Consider the following 15,784-nt stretch of genomic DNA (forward strand, 5'->3'; position numbering starts at 1 on the left):
ATACGTGACCTAGAACACCTGCCTTTAACACATCGTCAATCAGAAACAGATGCAAGCAGACATAATCATGACACTTCAAGACCTCTTCTAAACGGGACAAGATCTTTGATACTTTGTTACCTCAGGAAAACATCAACAAACAAGTAGATTATTATTTTCATACATTTTATAATTCGATTTTAAATGGCCAATACAATTCATATATTTACACGTGAATTGACTTTTAAAAAATGCCTTTAAAAAAAAAAGTGCAGTGGCAGTCTCATGCGCAAATCATGGTCTTTAATTTTCAAACAACTAAAAAAAAAATGGTACAAATCTGGAATGAGTGATGAAGACAGAACAGGGGGGGGGGGGGGGTGGAGATGTTTGTGTGTGTGTGTTTTGCGACACGCAGGGTGTTTCCAGCGGGCTACCTCAGGGTACGTTGCGTTTAAGCTGGTCCAGTTTGCGACGCAGCATGTTGTAGTTGTCTCTGGTCCCGGGAGCCTCGGGGTCCAGCTTTAGAGACAGCTCATAGTGTTTCTTTGCCAGCTCCAGCTTTCCCCAGCGATGGTACAGCACGGCTGATGGTGGGGAACAAACAGACAAAACGTCATGCTGAGAACAGCGGCAATTTCAACACTATATTTCATTCATAAATGAAATGTCTGCATTGTGTGTGTGTGTGATCTCGGTGGATTTGTTGCTGTCGGGAGGAAACCACCAAACTCCATTTTTGAGGTTTTTGTATTTTCTTTTGCATAAATCGGTGCTATTGAACACCGTTTACGTGTGTTCGGAAATATTGAACCAATGAAAAGTAGTAAAAAGCGCTTCAGACAAAACCTCTTAACTCCATTGGACCCTCAAACTGTCTGCTAAAGCAACTAAAGGTCCCTGCACACTGGACGCGCTTTCGGATTTTTAGCTGCGTTTTTCTGCGTGTTTTCCGAAAAACACGTCCAGTGTGCAACCACCTCTGCCCCTCTCATGGTAGTAATTCACAATATATGAAGTCACAACACCAACTTTGATGAGGCAGTGTTGCTTTGTTTTCAAAATATAAGGTTTTCTTCATTCCCATAAATATATTATTTTTACCTTATATGAAATATGGGGCAAAGTCAAAATGTGATGTGGTGGTCTTACCCAGATTGCCATGGCAACTGGCAGCATTTGGGTTGATTCTAAGAGCTTGGAGGAAGAAGCCCTCTGATTCCTGAGAGACACAAACAGACACAAAATATGAGCAGAGTTTTAGTGGTACACAATGAGATACTTTAGGACATGAGGACCTTATATGAAAACACATTATATGAAACAATATATATATATATAGTCAAAAGTTCCAGTTATGCTGACTGACCTTGTATTTCTGTAGCTTGCCCAGGACATTGGCCAATGAAAACATGATGGTATGGTCATTAGGGAGGAGCTTCAGAGCCTCTCTGCCAATCAGCTCAGCTTGGCCAAGGTTCCCTAAACGACGGGGGAAATTGACAAATAGAGGAAACAAAATCAAAGAGATTATATATTTTGTGGCGTGTATAACGCCACAGATCGTGCAAGGTGTCTGTCCACAAGCATGTTCAGGATACTATATTGTCAACAGCAGAGCAAAATATGCAAGACAAATAGGGTGTGCACTGTGCAGTACATACTCATAAATTCATTTTGGATTTTGTGCAAAGACAGGGATGTAGTTTTACACATCGAAAAACAGCAGATGGACATAATGGCAACAATAGCTGGCATAAAGTGTGTGTCTGCTTTATTTGTCAGTGGTGTCTGACTCTAAGGCAGAGTTTTTCCCTCTCCACGCATGGAGGAGCAGTTTAGTCTCCTAATTAAGGCTGAACACAAGGCCCACTGGGTTATTGATCTCTGTCACAGACCCGTCTGATGTCTGACCAGAGAGGGAGGGAGGGAGGGACACAGAAAAGACAAAGAGAGGAAAGAAGAGAGAGCAAAGTAATGCCATGTCCTCCTGAGTCATGCCCTGCGCCCCTTACATTGCGCTGTGCAAAGAGGACACATAAATGTATGACTGTGTTTGTGCATGTGTGTGTTTGTCTGTGTGTACTTCTGTCTGAATCTACAATGATTCTTCCTAGTCTTTGTGGTACGATCAAAATGAAAAGGCGGGTGTACAGCATAGAGGAACACAAACAAATATCGCTCGATTTTGAAGATGACATCCATTGTTCCTTTCTTTCTTGTCCTTTAGTTTGTTTTATTTATTTGGGAAAAAGGGAGGAGGGGGGGGGGGGGGTGGTAATGGGGTAGAAGTACGTCTGTCAGATTTTGGGGGAACAAAATGCGGTGGGGGGACTCCAAGTGGGGCCGCGCCTGCCAGCGTTTGATCGGGCGCACACTGGGCACTGATTGGACAACTCCTGCCACCCTCCTGGGAGACTCCGCCTCCCCCCCCCCCCCCCCTCGGGAGCGGCTTCTGACAAAACGGCTACAGCATTTGGAAATCAGAGCATTCTCCACACGGCAGGGAAGAGTGCCTTTAAAAAAAAAAAAAAACAGTCTTGCACAAAGCTTTAATACATAAATTTCAAGCATTGCTGATTCCTGCTCTTCCGGTCTAATCACGTTGGGCCGCTTAAATGTCCTCCAAAAAAAAGGGAGAATAAGCGAGAGTAAGAGAGAGAGAGAGAGAGAGAGAGAGAGAAAGAGAAAAAAAAGTGGGGCTGTGTGTTTCTTGGCTGTTAATGTTGGAACGGGCTGCACCCAGAACAGAGGGTTCTTTGAACTGCCGTCAACAAAACACAAATAAGTGAATGTCGGCCCTTTTTTCATTTGTTCCAACATCAGAGAGCATTGTGACAGAGATCCTTCAACATCCTTAACCCAGTTAGGCCTGACTGTCGACATTTATAAAATGTCTTCTAAATCCTGACAGTTTTCTGTCAGGATTTGTGCCACATTTTCACGATTTTTCAAAAATAGCAGACCTACAAGCTCGTAGCGCGGCACTCGGTGCCGCGCTATGAGCTTGTAGATCTGCTATTTTTAAATAGCTAAAGTATGCTTAAAACACCAAAAAGGGTTCCCACCCAAAATGGGTTAAGACGTTTATCCGAGTAGAGTTTTTGAACTTGTGAATTTAAAATTGAAATGGTTCATTGAGGAAATGCGAAAAATCAATATACTCCAGGCATAAAACACAATGACTCGGACTGTGGCTAAAGGGAAGAATTGTGCATCTGGTGTGGGTGTGTGTTCTGTGTACCAGTGTTGTCTAGCAGGATGACCATGTTGTTCCAGGCAAGGCTGTGGTCCGGCTTCAGCATCGTGGCATTCCTCCAAGCATTCAGGGCATCAATGTGCCTGTTCTGGTCAGCGTACTGCCAAGAGGGAGACAGAGCTTTACAAATGGCATCAAAATCTACTATTATACAGAGACGATATGATATACGATCAACATTGTTGCTTCATTTATTTTTCGTGAAGATAGAGAAAGTTACACGATACATAGACAGCGTTAAGATACAATCTAGCCCTCCAGCAGCTCACCAGACGTCCAAGGTTGTAGTAGCAGTCGGGGTACTTTTTCCGGAAGCGAATAGCATTCCAGTAACTCTGCTCTGCCTCTTCAAATTTCTGCAGGCTGTTCTGCACTATCCCCAGATTCATCCAAGCCGCAGCAAAATCAGACCTGCGGAAGGGGAATGTATAAAAACACATAGTACCTCATTAGAAACTTATATGTAGCCGTCTTTAAGAACAAACCTGGCTGGCAGACCTAGACTGTACTGTATGTCAGGGGTTCTCAACGTTTTTGGCCGGGGACCCCCGAAAATGCTTTGGCAACGTCTCGGGACCCCCGCCCCGCCCCCTCCCGACCCCCAATATAAATTGACTGCTACAATAACCTTAAACCATTTTGGGCGGGAACCCCTTTTGGTGTTTTAAGCATTGTTATAATTTAGCTATTTAAAAATAGCAGATCTACAAGCTCATAGCGCGCCACCGAGTGGCGCGCTACGAGCTTGTAGGTCTGCTATTTTTGAAAAATCGTGAAAATAAAATTTAAAAAAAAATCTTTTTTTCTTTTTTTTTTGGAAAATAATTTGGGGACCCCCTAAAATAATTTGGCGACCCCCCCGAGGGGTCGCGACCCACGGGTTGAGAACCCCTGCTGTATGTAACGTATCTGCACTGGATTGCTCTGCATCGTTACACCTACTGGATGGTAACTGCTTTAGACAGAAGCTGCTCTGCCTCCACCAGCTCGTTCCTCTCCTTCAGGATGTTGCCCAGGTTGTTCATGGCGTGGACGTATGTAGGGTGCAACCTGACGAAAAGGAATATAAAGAAGTCAATGTGGAAGGCAACTTTCTAATGTTGTAACACACACACACGCACACCGCTTGGAAACAGGTTTTCACTATTGACTTTGCACTTGCAGTAAAGGTTGTATTGCTTGCTGTACTGCCTGAGAAACATACATTCAACAATACTAATTTGACTTGATTGAAAATGCATACCTGACTGCTTCTCTGTAGTATTTGATGGCAGCACTAGTGTTTCCTCTATCAGCTAGGTTCTTGCCCACGTTGTAATGGACCTAAGGGTTAAAACATTAACAGTTACCCGTACTGTAAGTCAAAACATCACAATGTCCACTTGGCTAACTTTACGGAAGCCATTCAGTTTGTCAGGAACATTGAACATTGAACATTGAATTTGTCTAAAATTAAGATTAGTTTGCATTATACAGATAGGCTATATCTCCTGGACCCCGACTTCCCTGCTCCTGTCCTAAGAACCAGATAAAAACCTCCAACTCCCCCACATTGCAATAAACACGTATGCACAGAAAAATACCTAAACAGATGAGGGGTTTGGTATGACATATTGGCACAGTTGGCTTTGGTCAGAAGGCACAGCAGCTAGTCTGAAATTTATACAGTATTTAGCTCTAATTAATATTATTAACCCTTGGAATGCCACCCCCAATAGCAGCCCTTTTGTGACATATATTCATATTTTTAATTCATAATTTTAATGCCAAAACAAAAATCCGCGATATACACACTATGGCCCTCATTTATCAATTGAGTGTAAATTCTGCCCCAAATTCGAGTGTAGTTTTCGTAGTACACCCACGTCGAGTCGGCATTTATAAAGTGATCGCAAACAGCTGATCCTTCCTAATTTCATTCCTAGCAGTAATAAATGTGACGGCTGAAATCAATCTGGCACGCCCTATGAAATCAAGCCTCGCCCTCGTTTTTGCGACATGAACAACTGCAATACGACCTGGAAACCATGGTTACAGGAAAAATAAAGTTCCCCTCGCTTGCATAAGTTGCCTTGCTGCCCCCTCTCATACAAACACACACACACACACACACACACACACACACACACACACACACACACACACACACACACACACACACACACACACACACACACACACACACACACACACACACACACACACACACACACACACACACACACACACACACACACACACACACACACACACACACACACACACACACACACGCAACTTGCAACTTGTTGTATCTTAAATAAATAAACCTGCATGAATTAAATAAAGCTGTAGCCTACCCTGTCTGTTTCTCCTCTCGCTTCGCTTCGCTTCCCCCCTGCCCGCCTCACCCCCCCTGCCCGCCTCACCCCCCCCCGCATGCACGCACGCACATATCGCAATTTGCAAGCAACTGTCACTGTGTGTTGTTAGTTGTATATTAAATTATTAAAGTATTTTTAATTTAATATACAACAAGATATATTAGTGAACAAAAACCTGAACCTGTGAACCATGAATTAAATAACAAATAGGCACACACACGCTGCTGTTTTGCATAGGTGCTCCTCCTGTCCTGTCTGTCTCTCTCTATCACCGTGATCAACTGACCAGCACGTTCGACAGTCTATATAAATTGCCTCGCAGTCGCTGCAGTGGTTGGGCTGTCAACTGTCAAATCAATTATATCATATGAATATTGCAGCCAAAACCGTAGCCTCATGTGGCATGCACTGGACAGTGGTGGTGGTGTGACTGGTGGTGGTGGGCTGCAGGCTGGGTTAGCCTATACTATCTCCGATGCGTTCCCACTTGCGCTGGCACGGCACATTTGGCATTCGAGCGACGCGTCGGGTTTATTAAACGAGGAGGAGATTGCACATACTGTAACTCCAGAAAGACACCGGTCTGCTGTAGATTAGGCTACAGTAGGCTACCCATGTTGGGACTCTCCGCAGCTCGTCCCGTCCAGAGAAGGCTCTGGTCCCGTCATGGAAATATTTCAGCACAGACAGCCCAAATCCTCGCATGTATGCGCTCATCATGCAAAACACTGTTTAAATGGCTTACGCATCTAACTTGCAACATTGTTTTTAATTGCTTGTAAAGTTGGAAATCTCCTACCAATTTCATATGACACAAGCCCATACCTATAGTTTTATATAAACATTTTAGGAGTGAATACATAATGTTTCGATTGCCTGTGACAGCCTCTCAGCTGGTCAAACAATGCTGCTCCGCTGTTCTACGACAGAAAAACAGGTGAGGACAAAGCGTACGACAGCTCCCGACCAGACGTGATTTTTGTCTTGGCACAAGTTCATGCTTTGGCGCAAATGATAAATGCCGAAAGTTGCGGTAATTTCGGCGTACACCCATATTTTGGCGTACGCACGGTTGATAAATGAGGGCCTATATCTCATTTTGACGGGGCAAGACGATAGTATTGGGACAATCAGTCCTGATGGTGGCGGTAACGTCACCATTATGCCGATTCTGACCAAAAAGAGCGAGTGAGCGATGACGACTTCCGGTTTGCGATCAAAATATCCGGTACTATCTTTGCTACTGTGCAACACTATCAGATGTCCGGAATGCTAAGCTATCATCGTATTTTTCATAACCATGTCAAATTAAGCTCTAATCAAGCCCAAAACATCGCATTTTACGATCGACCGTGCACGCGCACGTGCCCGTGCACGCGCGATCACGCGCGTGCGTGATCGACCGTGCACGCGCGTTCACGCGCGTGCGTGATCGACCGTGCACGCGCGTGCGTGATCGACCGTGCACGCGCGATCACGCGCGTGCGTGATCGACCGTGCACGCGCGTGCGTGATCGACCGTGCACGCGCGTGCGTGATCGACCGTGCACGCGCGTGCGTGATCGACCGTGCACGCGCGTGCGTGATCGACCGTGCACGCGCGTGCGTGATCGACCGTGATCGTCCGTTAGCCAAATTAGCCAAAAAATGCTACATTTTGCTACATTAAGCTCACGATTATAGGGAATTAAACCAGCCCATCAATTCCGTCAACGGAAGGTTTGGATTTATTGATCCAATCCGTCAATTCCGTCAACGGTAGTTCAAGGGTTAAAGTAATGATCATGTACAATGACATGTCCCCTTTCTGACTGAGAACAGGTGTACAACTGTACCTTTGCGTTGAGTGGACAGACAGACAGGGCACTGGTGAAGAGGCTTTGCTCTGACCTCCATTGGTGACTGCGGAGAGCACAGCGAGCCACATATAAACTTAGCAGAGCGACAAGAGACACACACAGCAGCCTCTGCAAAGAGAAGACATAAGGCAAAATATATGATATTCATGTTTTCATGAACATTTCTTATGAAAGACTTACATTTCTGACATAATAGATTTCCAAAAATCAAAAGTCAAAACAATTATATTACTATATTTAATAAAAACCCTTTTTGTGGTCTTCAAATATTTTTTGACGGGCACTAGCCCCTCCTATATTCAGCTATTAGTGTAGATTTTCGTCTTACACAAATTAAATTAAACAATTAAATTCCCATTGACAATGAATGGAGAATTAACATCATGTGTGTCTGAGCAAATAGACATGTTACGTCGTCATGATGATGTAGGATGATAAGAGCGCCCCTCACTTCCCACAGGTGTGATTTTGTTTACACAACCTAATGTTTTATGATTATGCGGATGGTTTGGTTCTAGGCTTAAATAATCTATACAACTATTTTCCGGAAATGGCCGCCACTACTAATACTATTCCCTATTCCAGGCTAGTGATGGCCCAGCACTCCTGTTACTTTGTTTCCAGCATTGTTTTTCTTGGCCGCATGGCCTGCACTGGTGCCTATAGGCATTTAGATGCATAACCTAATAGATACTACATGATAGGGAATACATATTACAGCATGGGGGCCTGCTGGGTAGAGTAGAGAGATCATCTTGTAAACGATAGATCAGATTGAGGTCCCTACTAGAACAAACCAACCCTTTAAATGTCTTAAATGTCACCAGGACTGAGATCCAGTTCTTGGGTTGTTGTGTCGTTATACTGTGGTCTAGCCCAGGGGTTCTCAACGTTTTTGGCCGGGGACCCCCGGAAATGCTTTGGCAATGTCTCGGGACATAGCAGATCTACAAGCTCATAGCGCGCCACCGAGTGGCGCGCTACGAGCTTGTAGGTCTGCTATTTTTGAAAAATCGTGAAAATAAAAATTTAACCCCCCCCCCCCCCCCCTTTTTTTTATTTTTTTATAATTTGGGGACCCCCCAAAATAATTTGGCGACCCCCCGAGGGGTCGCGACCCACGGGTTGAGAACCCCTGGTCCAGCCAAACCTACCCTGTGTTTGGTCCAGTAGGAGCAGCAGTGGCCGAGGCAGTAGGCCAGCAGTAGGCAGTAGCCAGCTGATGACAGGTAAAGGACCCTCTCAGCGATGACGAAGCCCACCCTGAAGAAGACATTGCATGCTGGCAGGAAGGGCACCACCAGCAGCACCAGACCCAGTGTTAGGGTTCTGGCAGACAGAGAGAGAGAGAGAGAGGGGTTTGGTTTGGTCAACTTTAAGAAAGCATGAACAAAATAATGCAGAGACAAAGTATTATAATAAAGTGATGTGACGTTCACAAAGGGGCTGAGATGAGATACGTTGGGGATGCACGATGAATGCACAAAATATGTATCATGAGTGTTCATTTTTGGGAACAAAATAATTTTGATGGCACGTCGCCTTCACTTTCACATTGTATAATACGTCTGTGGTTTATACAAGATGCATTGTTGTTAACCGTTTGTTACTGTGTGACAGACTTAAGCTACAGCAATATGGACTGGATAAAGTAGTTGCTCCAAAGGGAGTCCTCAACAAGAACCACAGATATACAGCATAGAATACTGTAGTGTTGCTATCGTTTCCCAAAACAGCAGAGGATTTTATAACTTTTCTAACATCAATCGAGACATGATGTTCTGGTCACAGGGCAGTGGATATGATCACATTTTCATAACCAAAGACAAGTCTAGGGAGTACCATGTACCATCTACAGCCAAGTGTGAGAGATTGTTGTGCTCTCTTACCTCCTCCTCTGGCTCTCCTGCGAGCATAAGGCTTGGCTTATCAAGCCTATCAGAATGCACCAGAGCAGCAGCAGCCACACTATCCTCCAATCAGTGGCTGACTTAATGAGAGGCACACAGCCCATGGACCAATCAAAACACAGCCACCAGGGACACAGCAGCAGCCAGGCATTCAGAGAGTAGTAGTAATTATAGTTCACTATCTGCCAATCAAAGAGGAACAGGAGGTATAGAATGAAAGCGAGTGGAAAGAGGGAGGCAGAGGAACATTGAAAATCAGGAAGACTGTCATTGTGTTTCAAAAGGATATGTGGAACAGTTAGGATTGGCTAGTGCTTGTTTAACTTCACAAAGACAACATGAGATGTTATAAACAACACACATTAGTAGGGATCAGGTTTAATTAATTCCCATGTGTTACAGTGACAACAACATTGCACTTTAACACATTTTGTGCCCAAGACGTCCACAGACGTCCTGGGAATTACCGCTATGTGGTGGCCAGGACGTCTGTGGACATTTTTCTTTTTTTAATATAAAAAATAAATAAAATGTCAAAAATAACATTGGGCACCCTGGGTCACTATTTTGAAAATGTTGAAAGGGCACACAAAGCGTTTTTTAACATGATCTTTAGAGGCTCCGTCTTACTCTTAGAAATATGCTTTCCGCAAAAGAGGCGGGGTTGTCTACTTCGGTGAATGCCGGCGGCCCGGTTCCCATGATCCTCCAGCGTGCGTAGATCATCAACGCTCCTCCCAGAGCCAAGAGAGCCAATCGGGTGAACAGTCCCGTCCGCAGCAGATCACTGACCTGGATGAAGTCAGAACCCAAGTGTCAATGACTCCCGACTGAAGCAGGTGGGTTACTCACTAGCATGGACTGTTATAGAAACGTGTACAAGTACAGTACTTTACACTGTTTTCTAAAGGTAACGCATCTTGTGAATTTGTCACATCACGTAAAACAACACTTGCCAGAGGACGGTGTGACAGGCAGAGAGGGGGGTAATAGACGGAGGAAGCGAGGTGGAATAGTTACTCACATCTAGAGGTTTCTTCCTGAGGAGGAGCCTCTGGCTGAGCACATAGACATTAACATTACATATCAGGAGGACATCAAAGGCTGCATTCACACCCTGAGAGAAACGGAGGGAAGAAGAGAGACGAGAAATATGATCTGGGTCACCGACACGTTTTTCTTTTCAAGCTCAACCCAACCAAAACAAAACGCATGTTAGGCAGGATGCATACATGCACAAAAAAAATGACTTTGATGTTTAAAAGTAGCATTCAACAGCATGTAATGCTTAAAATGCCCATATAAAATGATACGTCTCACAGGGTGTTCCACACAAGAGACAGCTGGATAGTCGTATATTAAAACGTTTTCAGCAGGCTGCTGTGTATTCTCTGATCGTACTGACTGTAAGGAGCCTTGCATCCAATAGAGTAGGCAATACAGTAGGGCCTACAGTACTTCAGGAAAAAACTTACTGCTCATTTATGGAAATAATTATTTCCACCCAGCTGGACATTGTATACACCCGTCGAGCTCTGATTGTGTGACATTAATGGTCATACCAAGACGGTGATTCCTTGCTCCTTGCAGAGCATGGCCGCAGCACACAGCAACAGACTGACCACAATCCACTGGGCTGAAAACCTGTCATCTCTGTCGCTGCCTGAAGGGACACACAAACAGTTACTCAAAGTTAGGCAGTTTAATTTTGCTACATTATTATAACTGTACGCTATATATATATATATAACATACAGTAGCTATATTTAGATTTACATGCTGACTGTACTCTACCTACTGGTAGGTTACAGTACGGTACAGTACAATACTAATCTATGTATAACGTGCATTAGATACCCACCTCCATGGAAGGCTTTGCAATATGTGAGGAATGACAGCTGGAAGAACAGGGCGCACAAAAGGTCCGCTCGACCCACTATACCAGCCACCTGAGAGAGAGAGAGAGAGAGAGAGAGAGAGAGAGAGAGAGAGAGAGAGAGAGAGAGAGAGTGAGAGAGCGAGACAGAGAGAGAGAAAGAGAGAGATCTTCTTCAAACATATCCGTCTGCAGGGCACATTCTCCATTCTGCCCTGCATAACATAGCCCATTACTGGTGGATGCCAATAACAGATGTAGTGATAGTGAGAGCCTCTCATTACAAGCTCTGCTTCAGTGTACATGTTCTATACAGTGTGTGGATACATATGGTTGGGGTTCCTGGGGCTGCCTCCTTTGATACATACAGCAGGCCTTAAGCCAGTGTTCTGCCTGCCTTCCACCCCCCAGGTCTCCCCAGCCCTCTCCCTGCATGATTAAAGACAACGGTGAGGGGGGAGCGTTGCCCTCCAGCAAGGATCTAGAGCCATCACACATGCACACCAGCAGGTCAATAAGCATCCCAACACTGCTAATAGTCAGGCCATGCTACCATCACACCTTGGCCCTGTGCTCCCAACTGAGACTGGGCTTCTGTTCTTGGCATGCACCTGCTGCATATTTAATAGTAAAAACCCATGGAATGGCATGTCAAGAGGAGGCAGCGACACATTGTTGGCGTAAAAGGGAGAAAAGTTGTATTCGAAGGCAAGTATTAAGTCTGAAATTAATTACTCCTGATGGGTTGTGACATTAGTTTACTTGATTATGCACAGACAGGGGTTCAAGTTCTAGTACACTAGTTAGAAAATGTGTGGTTGAGCTAAAAAACCACAGGTAACGATTTGTAGCAACAATCATGACTGCAGCTGCACGTACAGTACTGTACACCGTAAAAGCATGTGTTAATTTAACTCAGTATATCAACCCATCTGCAATGGCTTTATCGTAAAAGAGGCGTGTGTTTGTATGTGTGTGTGTGTGTGTGTGTGTGTGTGTGTGTGTGTGTGTGTGTCTCATAGATGGATCCGTCACATTCAGAGTTAAATTAACTGCTCAGATTTTACATATTTTACTATGTTCAAAACATGTTTTCATTTGATTTCTGTTTAGAAACATTATGATGTGGTGGACTAGATTGCCAGGTATGTCACTCTCTCTTACGCTCTCTGTGTGAACTGGATGAGCAGCGAAAAGGAGGGCAGCCAGGAGTGATGTCTTGGGAGCTTGGTTCAGTATCCTCCCCTCCTCGTTATACGCCAGGCCACCGATCAATATAGCAAACATGTCAATCATCAGCGCTGATATGACAGCATGGAGGATAATGTTGAGCACATGGAAGCCAACAGGGTGCAGGCCCCCAGCCACGAGGTAGTTCACCCTGCATCCACAAGAAAAGGGAATTGATGTTAAACCATTTAGACCTGAGATCAGATTCTACAAATGTCTTCTTTTTGAAAAAAAACATGTTTCTATGTCAGTAGTGGTGCTCAAACATTGTCATGTCAAGGACCCCCAAAAATATATGTAATTGGCCACCAACCCCCATCTGAAAATATGTTGTTCCAGGGACCCTTCCCAGAAGCAAAGATTTGAGTTAAAAACGAAAAACGAAAGAATATATATTCAAAGATTTGCGTCACATTTTCACGTTTAAAAACAAATAGCAGACCTACAAGTTCATAGCGCGCCACTTGGTGGCGCGCTATGAGCTTGTAGATCTGCTATTTTTTAATAGCTAAAGCATAACGTAATGCTTGAAACACTAAAAGGGGTTCCTGCCCCAAAATGGGTTAAACCGGCATTCACCGTGAGTGGAGATAATAAAGGTGGCAACATGAGAGGGTATTTTTCTGATATGAAGTGATTTTTTGTGTGTGTGTGTGTGTGTGTGTGTGTGTGTATGTGCATGCATGTGTATGTATGCCTGTATGTGCGTGTTTGTTTGGTGTTAGTCCACACCTGAATGTGAGTACAGTGAGAGGTCGGTAGGATTTGTGGCTGGAGTTGCTGCTGAGGTTGCTTCCCCAGAAGTCATTGGTCCAGATGTTGCTGAGGGGCGTGGCAGGGTTTAAGTCCTGGAGAGCATACCACAAATGTTACTATACAAAGTTAAACTATTATGCACATACAATTTACTACTTGCCCTCAGCTCATGGCCACTTGCCCCCAAAATATAGTGTAAATTTTGCATTGCTGTTCATTTTAACTTATTGGGAGAGAGGCAGGGAGAGAGATAGAAAGCAGGGGTAGATGCGGAGGCGGAGCGCAATGACCACGTTCAAGACAGATATCTCATGTTGTGTTTATAGCGAACTAGGTTTTAGGTTTAGGTTTATTTATTTAGCACGTAGTACAAAAAATAGACAATAACATATCAAAGAACAAAAATACAATGCAAGGAAGGGAAGAAGCCAGCTGGCTTATTTGGAATCCTTTCCTGTATGGAAGAGGTCATTGATTTAAAACAGATTAAAAGTTCATTAAGAACAATACAAAAGTCTACAAGTTGGCAAAGGGGGGCAGCTGTGCAAACTAAGACTGTTGTATCCCCACTCAAAATGCACACTTGCCCAATTGGGCAACAACTAGCAACCTTCACCTGCCCGACCATTTTTTTACTTGCCCCGGGCAACCTTTACTGTGTATACATGCTACTATACATACCATAATGTACACATAGTACTTATAGTATACAAAATATTATGTATACTAGTAATTCATGTTTCATACATACTATTTAGTATACAAACTGTTATGTACACATTATTTACTTTGCAACTCATAATGTACAGTATACATATTTCCATAGCCGTACACATGTTCATATGATGTGTGTGTGTGTGTGTGTGTGTGTGTGTGTGTGTGTGTGTGTGTGTGTGTGTGTGTGTGTGTGTGCACTACTACTAACTACTAGTACTAGCTACAGTATAATGAAGGGCTTCATCTCTACCAGCCAGTCTTGATGACTATTTTTATGTATTTGATGTATTACCATGTTTTTGTTCTTGCTTACTGTAAATCACTCTGGATTAACTGATGAAATGCTAAATTGTTTTGATTGATTGATTGATTGGTTTATTAGACAGAATGTATAAACAGCAACAGAGTACAGTCAAACACTCAGTCCAAAAGGGATAGCACCAAAACAAAGTTATGATATGAATGGCTACTATTACCTTGTTATTGACAATTGCTTCGGAATCATCGAACACAAAGTCCCCATCATAGCTGTTGCTGAAGCATAGAAGTGCCACCAGGGCCACTGTGATCTTGGCATGGAGGGTGGTGAGCTTTGGCAGGGGGATGTGATGGTCCCAATGAACTTCACACAATGCCATGGTGCATTGGATCTTTGGTTCCGTTTCATCCTAATCCAGTCCCTTAAGAGAATTTGTGATTGATTGATTATGGTATTTACAGATTGCAGAAGTTATCATTACAGTTAATTATCATTACTCATTACAGTTCAAGGAAGGTGCAGGTCAATACGAAATCGAAATCTGCTAAGATGATAAAAGCAGAAAAAGCACTAAGACTTGTTTCAGCTTGTTTTAGTCCTCCATTTTCAATTCATAAAAAAAATATGTGGATATGATATGATGCGAGTCACATTAGCGTTTACATTGTTGTTCTCTGCAAATCAAAGAATGATTTGACTACACAAATCAACTCCTTGAATTTCAACGCACTATAGAGGTTCATACCTCTTTGCTAGACATATTAGAGGTCATTCGTTGATTTCGTTCAGCCATGACTCTTGGTGTTGCACGCAAACTAGCTGAACTGCATGGATAGTAAACGTGTTGTTTAGCATTGCACGGCCGCGATACACTGGTGAAAGTGTCTATGAAGAATAAATAAGATACTATCGGTGGCTTGGTTACCGTGGCAATATAGCTACTTATGCTCGTTAGCCGATGCTATATCCTCCTCGTCGGGGTGCTGGATCGATGCATGCATGGTGTATCAGCACTGCAGGTGGTATACACTAGTACACTACACTCCCAAGTGGAAACAGCTCGTAGATTTGAATGCTGAATGTTAAACAGACTATGAAGCTGTCAGCCTGCATACGGAGCGAGCTTGCAACTGAACTGACTGTAAACAAATGTGCGATTACTTCCTCGTTTGACAAGCGTCACTGTGTCACGTGGTTGGGGTTATGGACTGGTGCCAAGAGAACTGCACGCAGTGCACGGGCACTTGTGCATTTTAATCCCCATGCATTGTTTAAAAATCCATATTTTTAACGACTCGTTCCCTGTTTTACATTTTCAAACCCATTTCTAATCACTCTACACGTTTTACATAAAAATAAAACCATTTCGACTAAACACTAAAAATAAATAATGAGTAGGCAGATATTCATTAACTGGTACACAAAAATTGCTAAATGTATTTTAAAATAGCATAAATCAATTTAAACTTGTTCCATAATGTAGTCATATTCCTCAGGGCAGTGGGGCAGTGGCCTCCCCTCCCTATTTTGTTAGAACAAAAGGAATAATGAAAAATGTGTCCATATTCCATAAGTA

The 15,784-nt window shown here is 43.6% G+C and overlaps 1 protein-coding gene across 2 annotated transcripts; it reads right to left on the minus strand.

The window, feature by feature from the left end:
• Positions 1 to 262: 262 nt before the first annotated feature.
• Positions 263 to 15,419, minus strand: tmtc4 (transmembrane O-mannosyltransferase targeting cadherins 4). Of its 2 annotated transcripts, none has more exons than XM_079518316.1 (18): positions 15,134 to 15,419; positions 14,426 to 14,629; positions 13,209 to 13,324; positions 12,411 to 12,627; positions 11,232 to 11,319; positions 10,933 to 11,033; positions 10,395 to 10,487; positions 10,001 to 10,162; positions 9,350 to 9,552; positions 8,615 to 8,789; positions 7,437 to 7,568; positions 4,482 to 4,561; positions 4,181 to 4,288; positions 3,508 to 3,649; positions 3,224 to 3,338; positions 1,349 to 1,461; positions 1,132 to 1,201; positions 263 to 566 (listed from the first exon to the last, which is right to left on the minus strand). In XM_079518316.1, the coding sequence occupies exons 2-18, from the start codon at positions 14,585 to 14,587 to the stop codon at positions 418 to 420; spliced, it is 2,226 nt and encodes a 741-aa protein (XP_079374442.1). In that variant the 5' UTR covers positions 14,588 to 14,629; positions 15,134 to 15,419; the 3' UTR covers positions 263 to 417. The 2 variants fall into 2 exon arrangements, with proteins under 2 accessions (XP_079374442.1, XP_079374443.1); XM_079518317.1 differs by lacking the exon at positions 15,134 to 15,419 and adding an exon at positions 14,954 to 15,087.
• Between the last annotated feature and the right edge of the window lie 365 nt (positions 15,420 to 15,784).

The sequence above is a fragment of the Electrona antarctica genome (assembly GCF_951216825.1).
Source record: "Electrona antarctica genome assembly, chromosome: 13".
Lineage (NCBI taxonomy): Eukaryota > Metazoa > Chordata > Actinopteri > Myctophiformes > Myctophidae > Electrona > Electrona antarctica.

Bases quoted from the DNA above. Each gene is read 5' to 3' on its own strand.
- tmtc4 (XM_079518316.1), bottom strand. From the start codon at position 14,587: ATGGCATTGTGTGAAGTTCATTGGGACCATCACATCCCCCTGCCAAAG. The intron at 4,289-4,481 runs GTATGCATTTTC...CCTTTTCGTCAG, and splicing joins TACTACAGAGAAGCAGTCAG to GTTGCACCCTACATACGTCC. The intron at 3,339-3,507 runs GTGAGCTGCTGG...CCCTCTTGGCAG, and splicing joins ACTACAACCTTGGACGTCTG to TACGCTGACCAGAACAGGCA.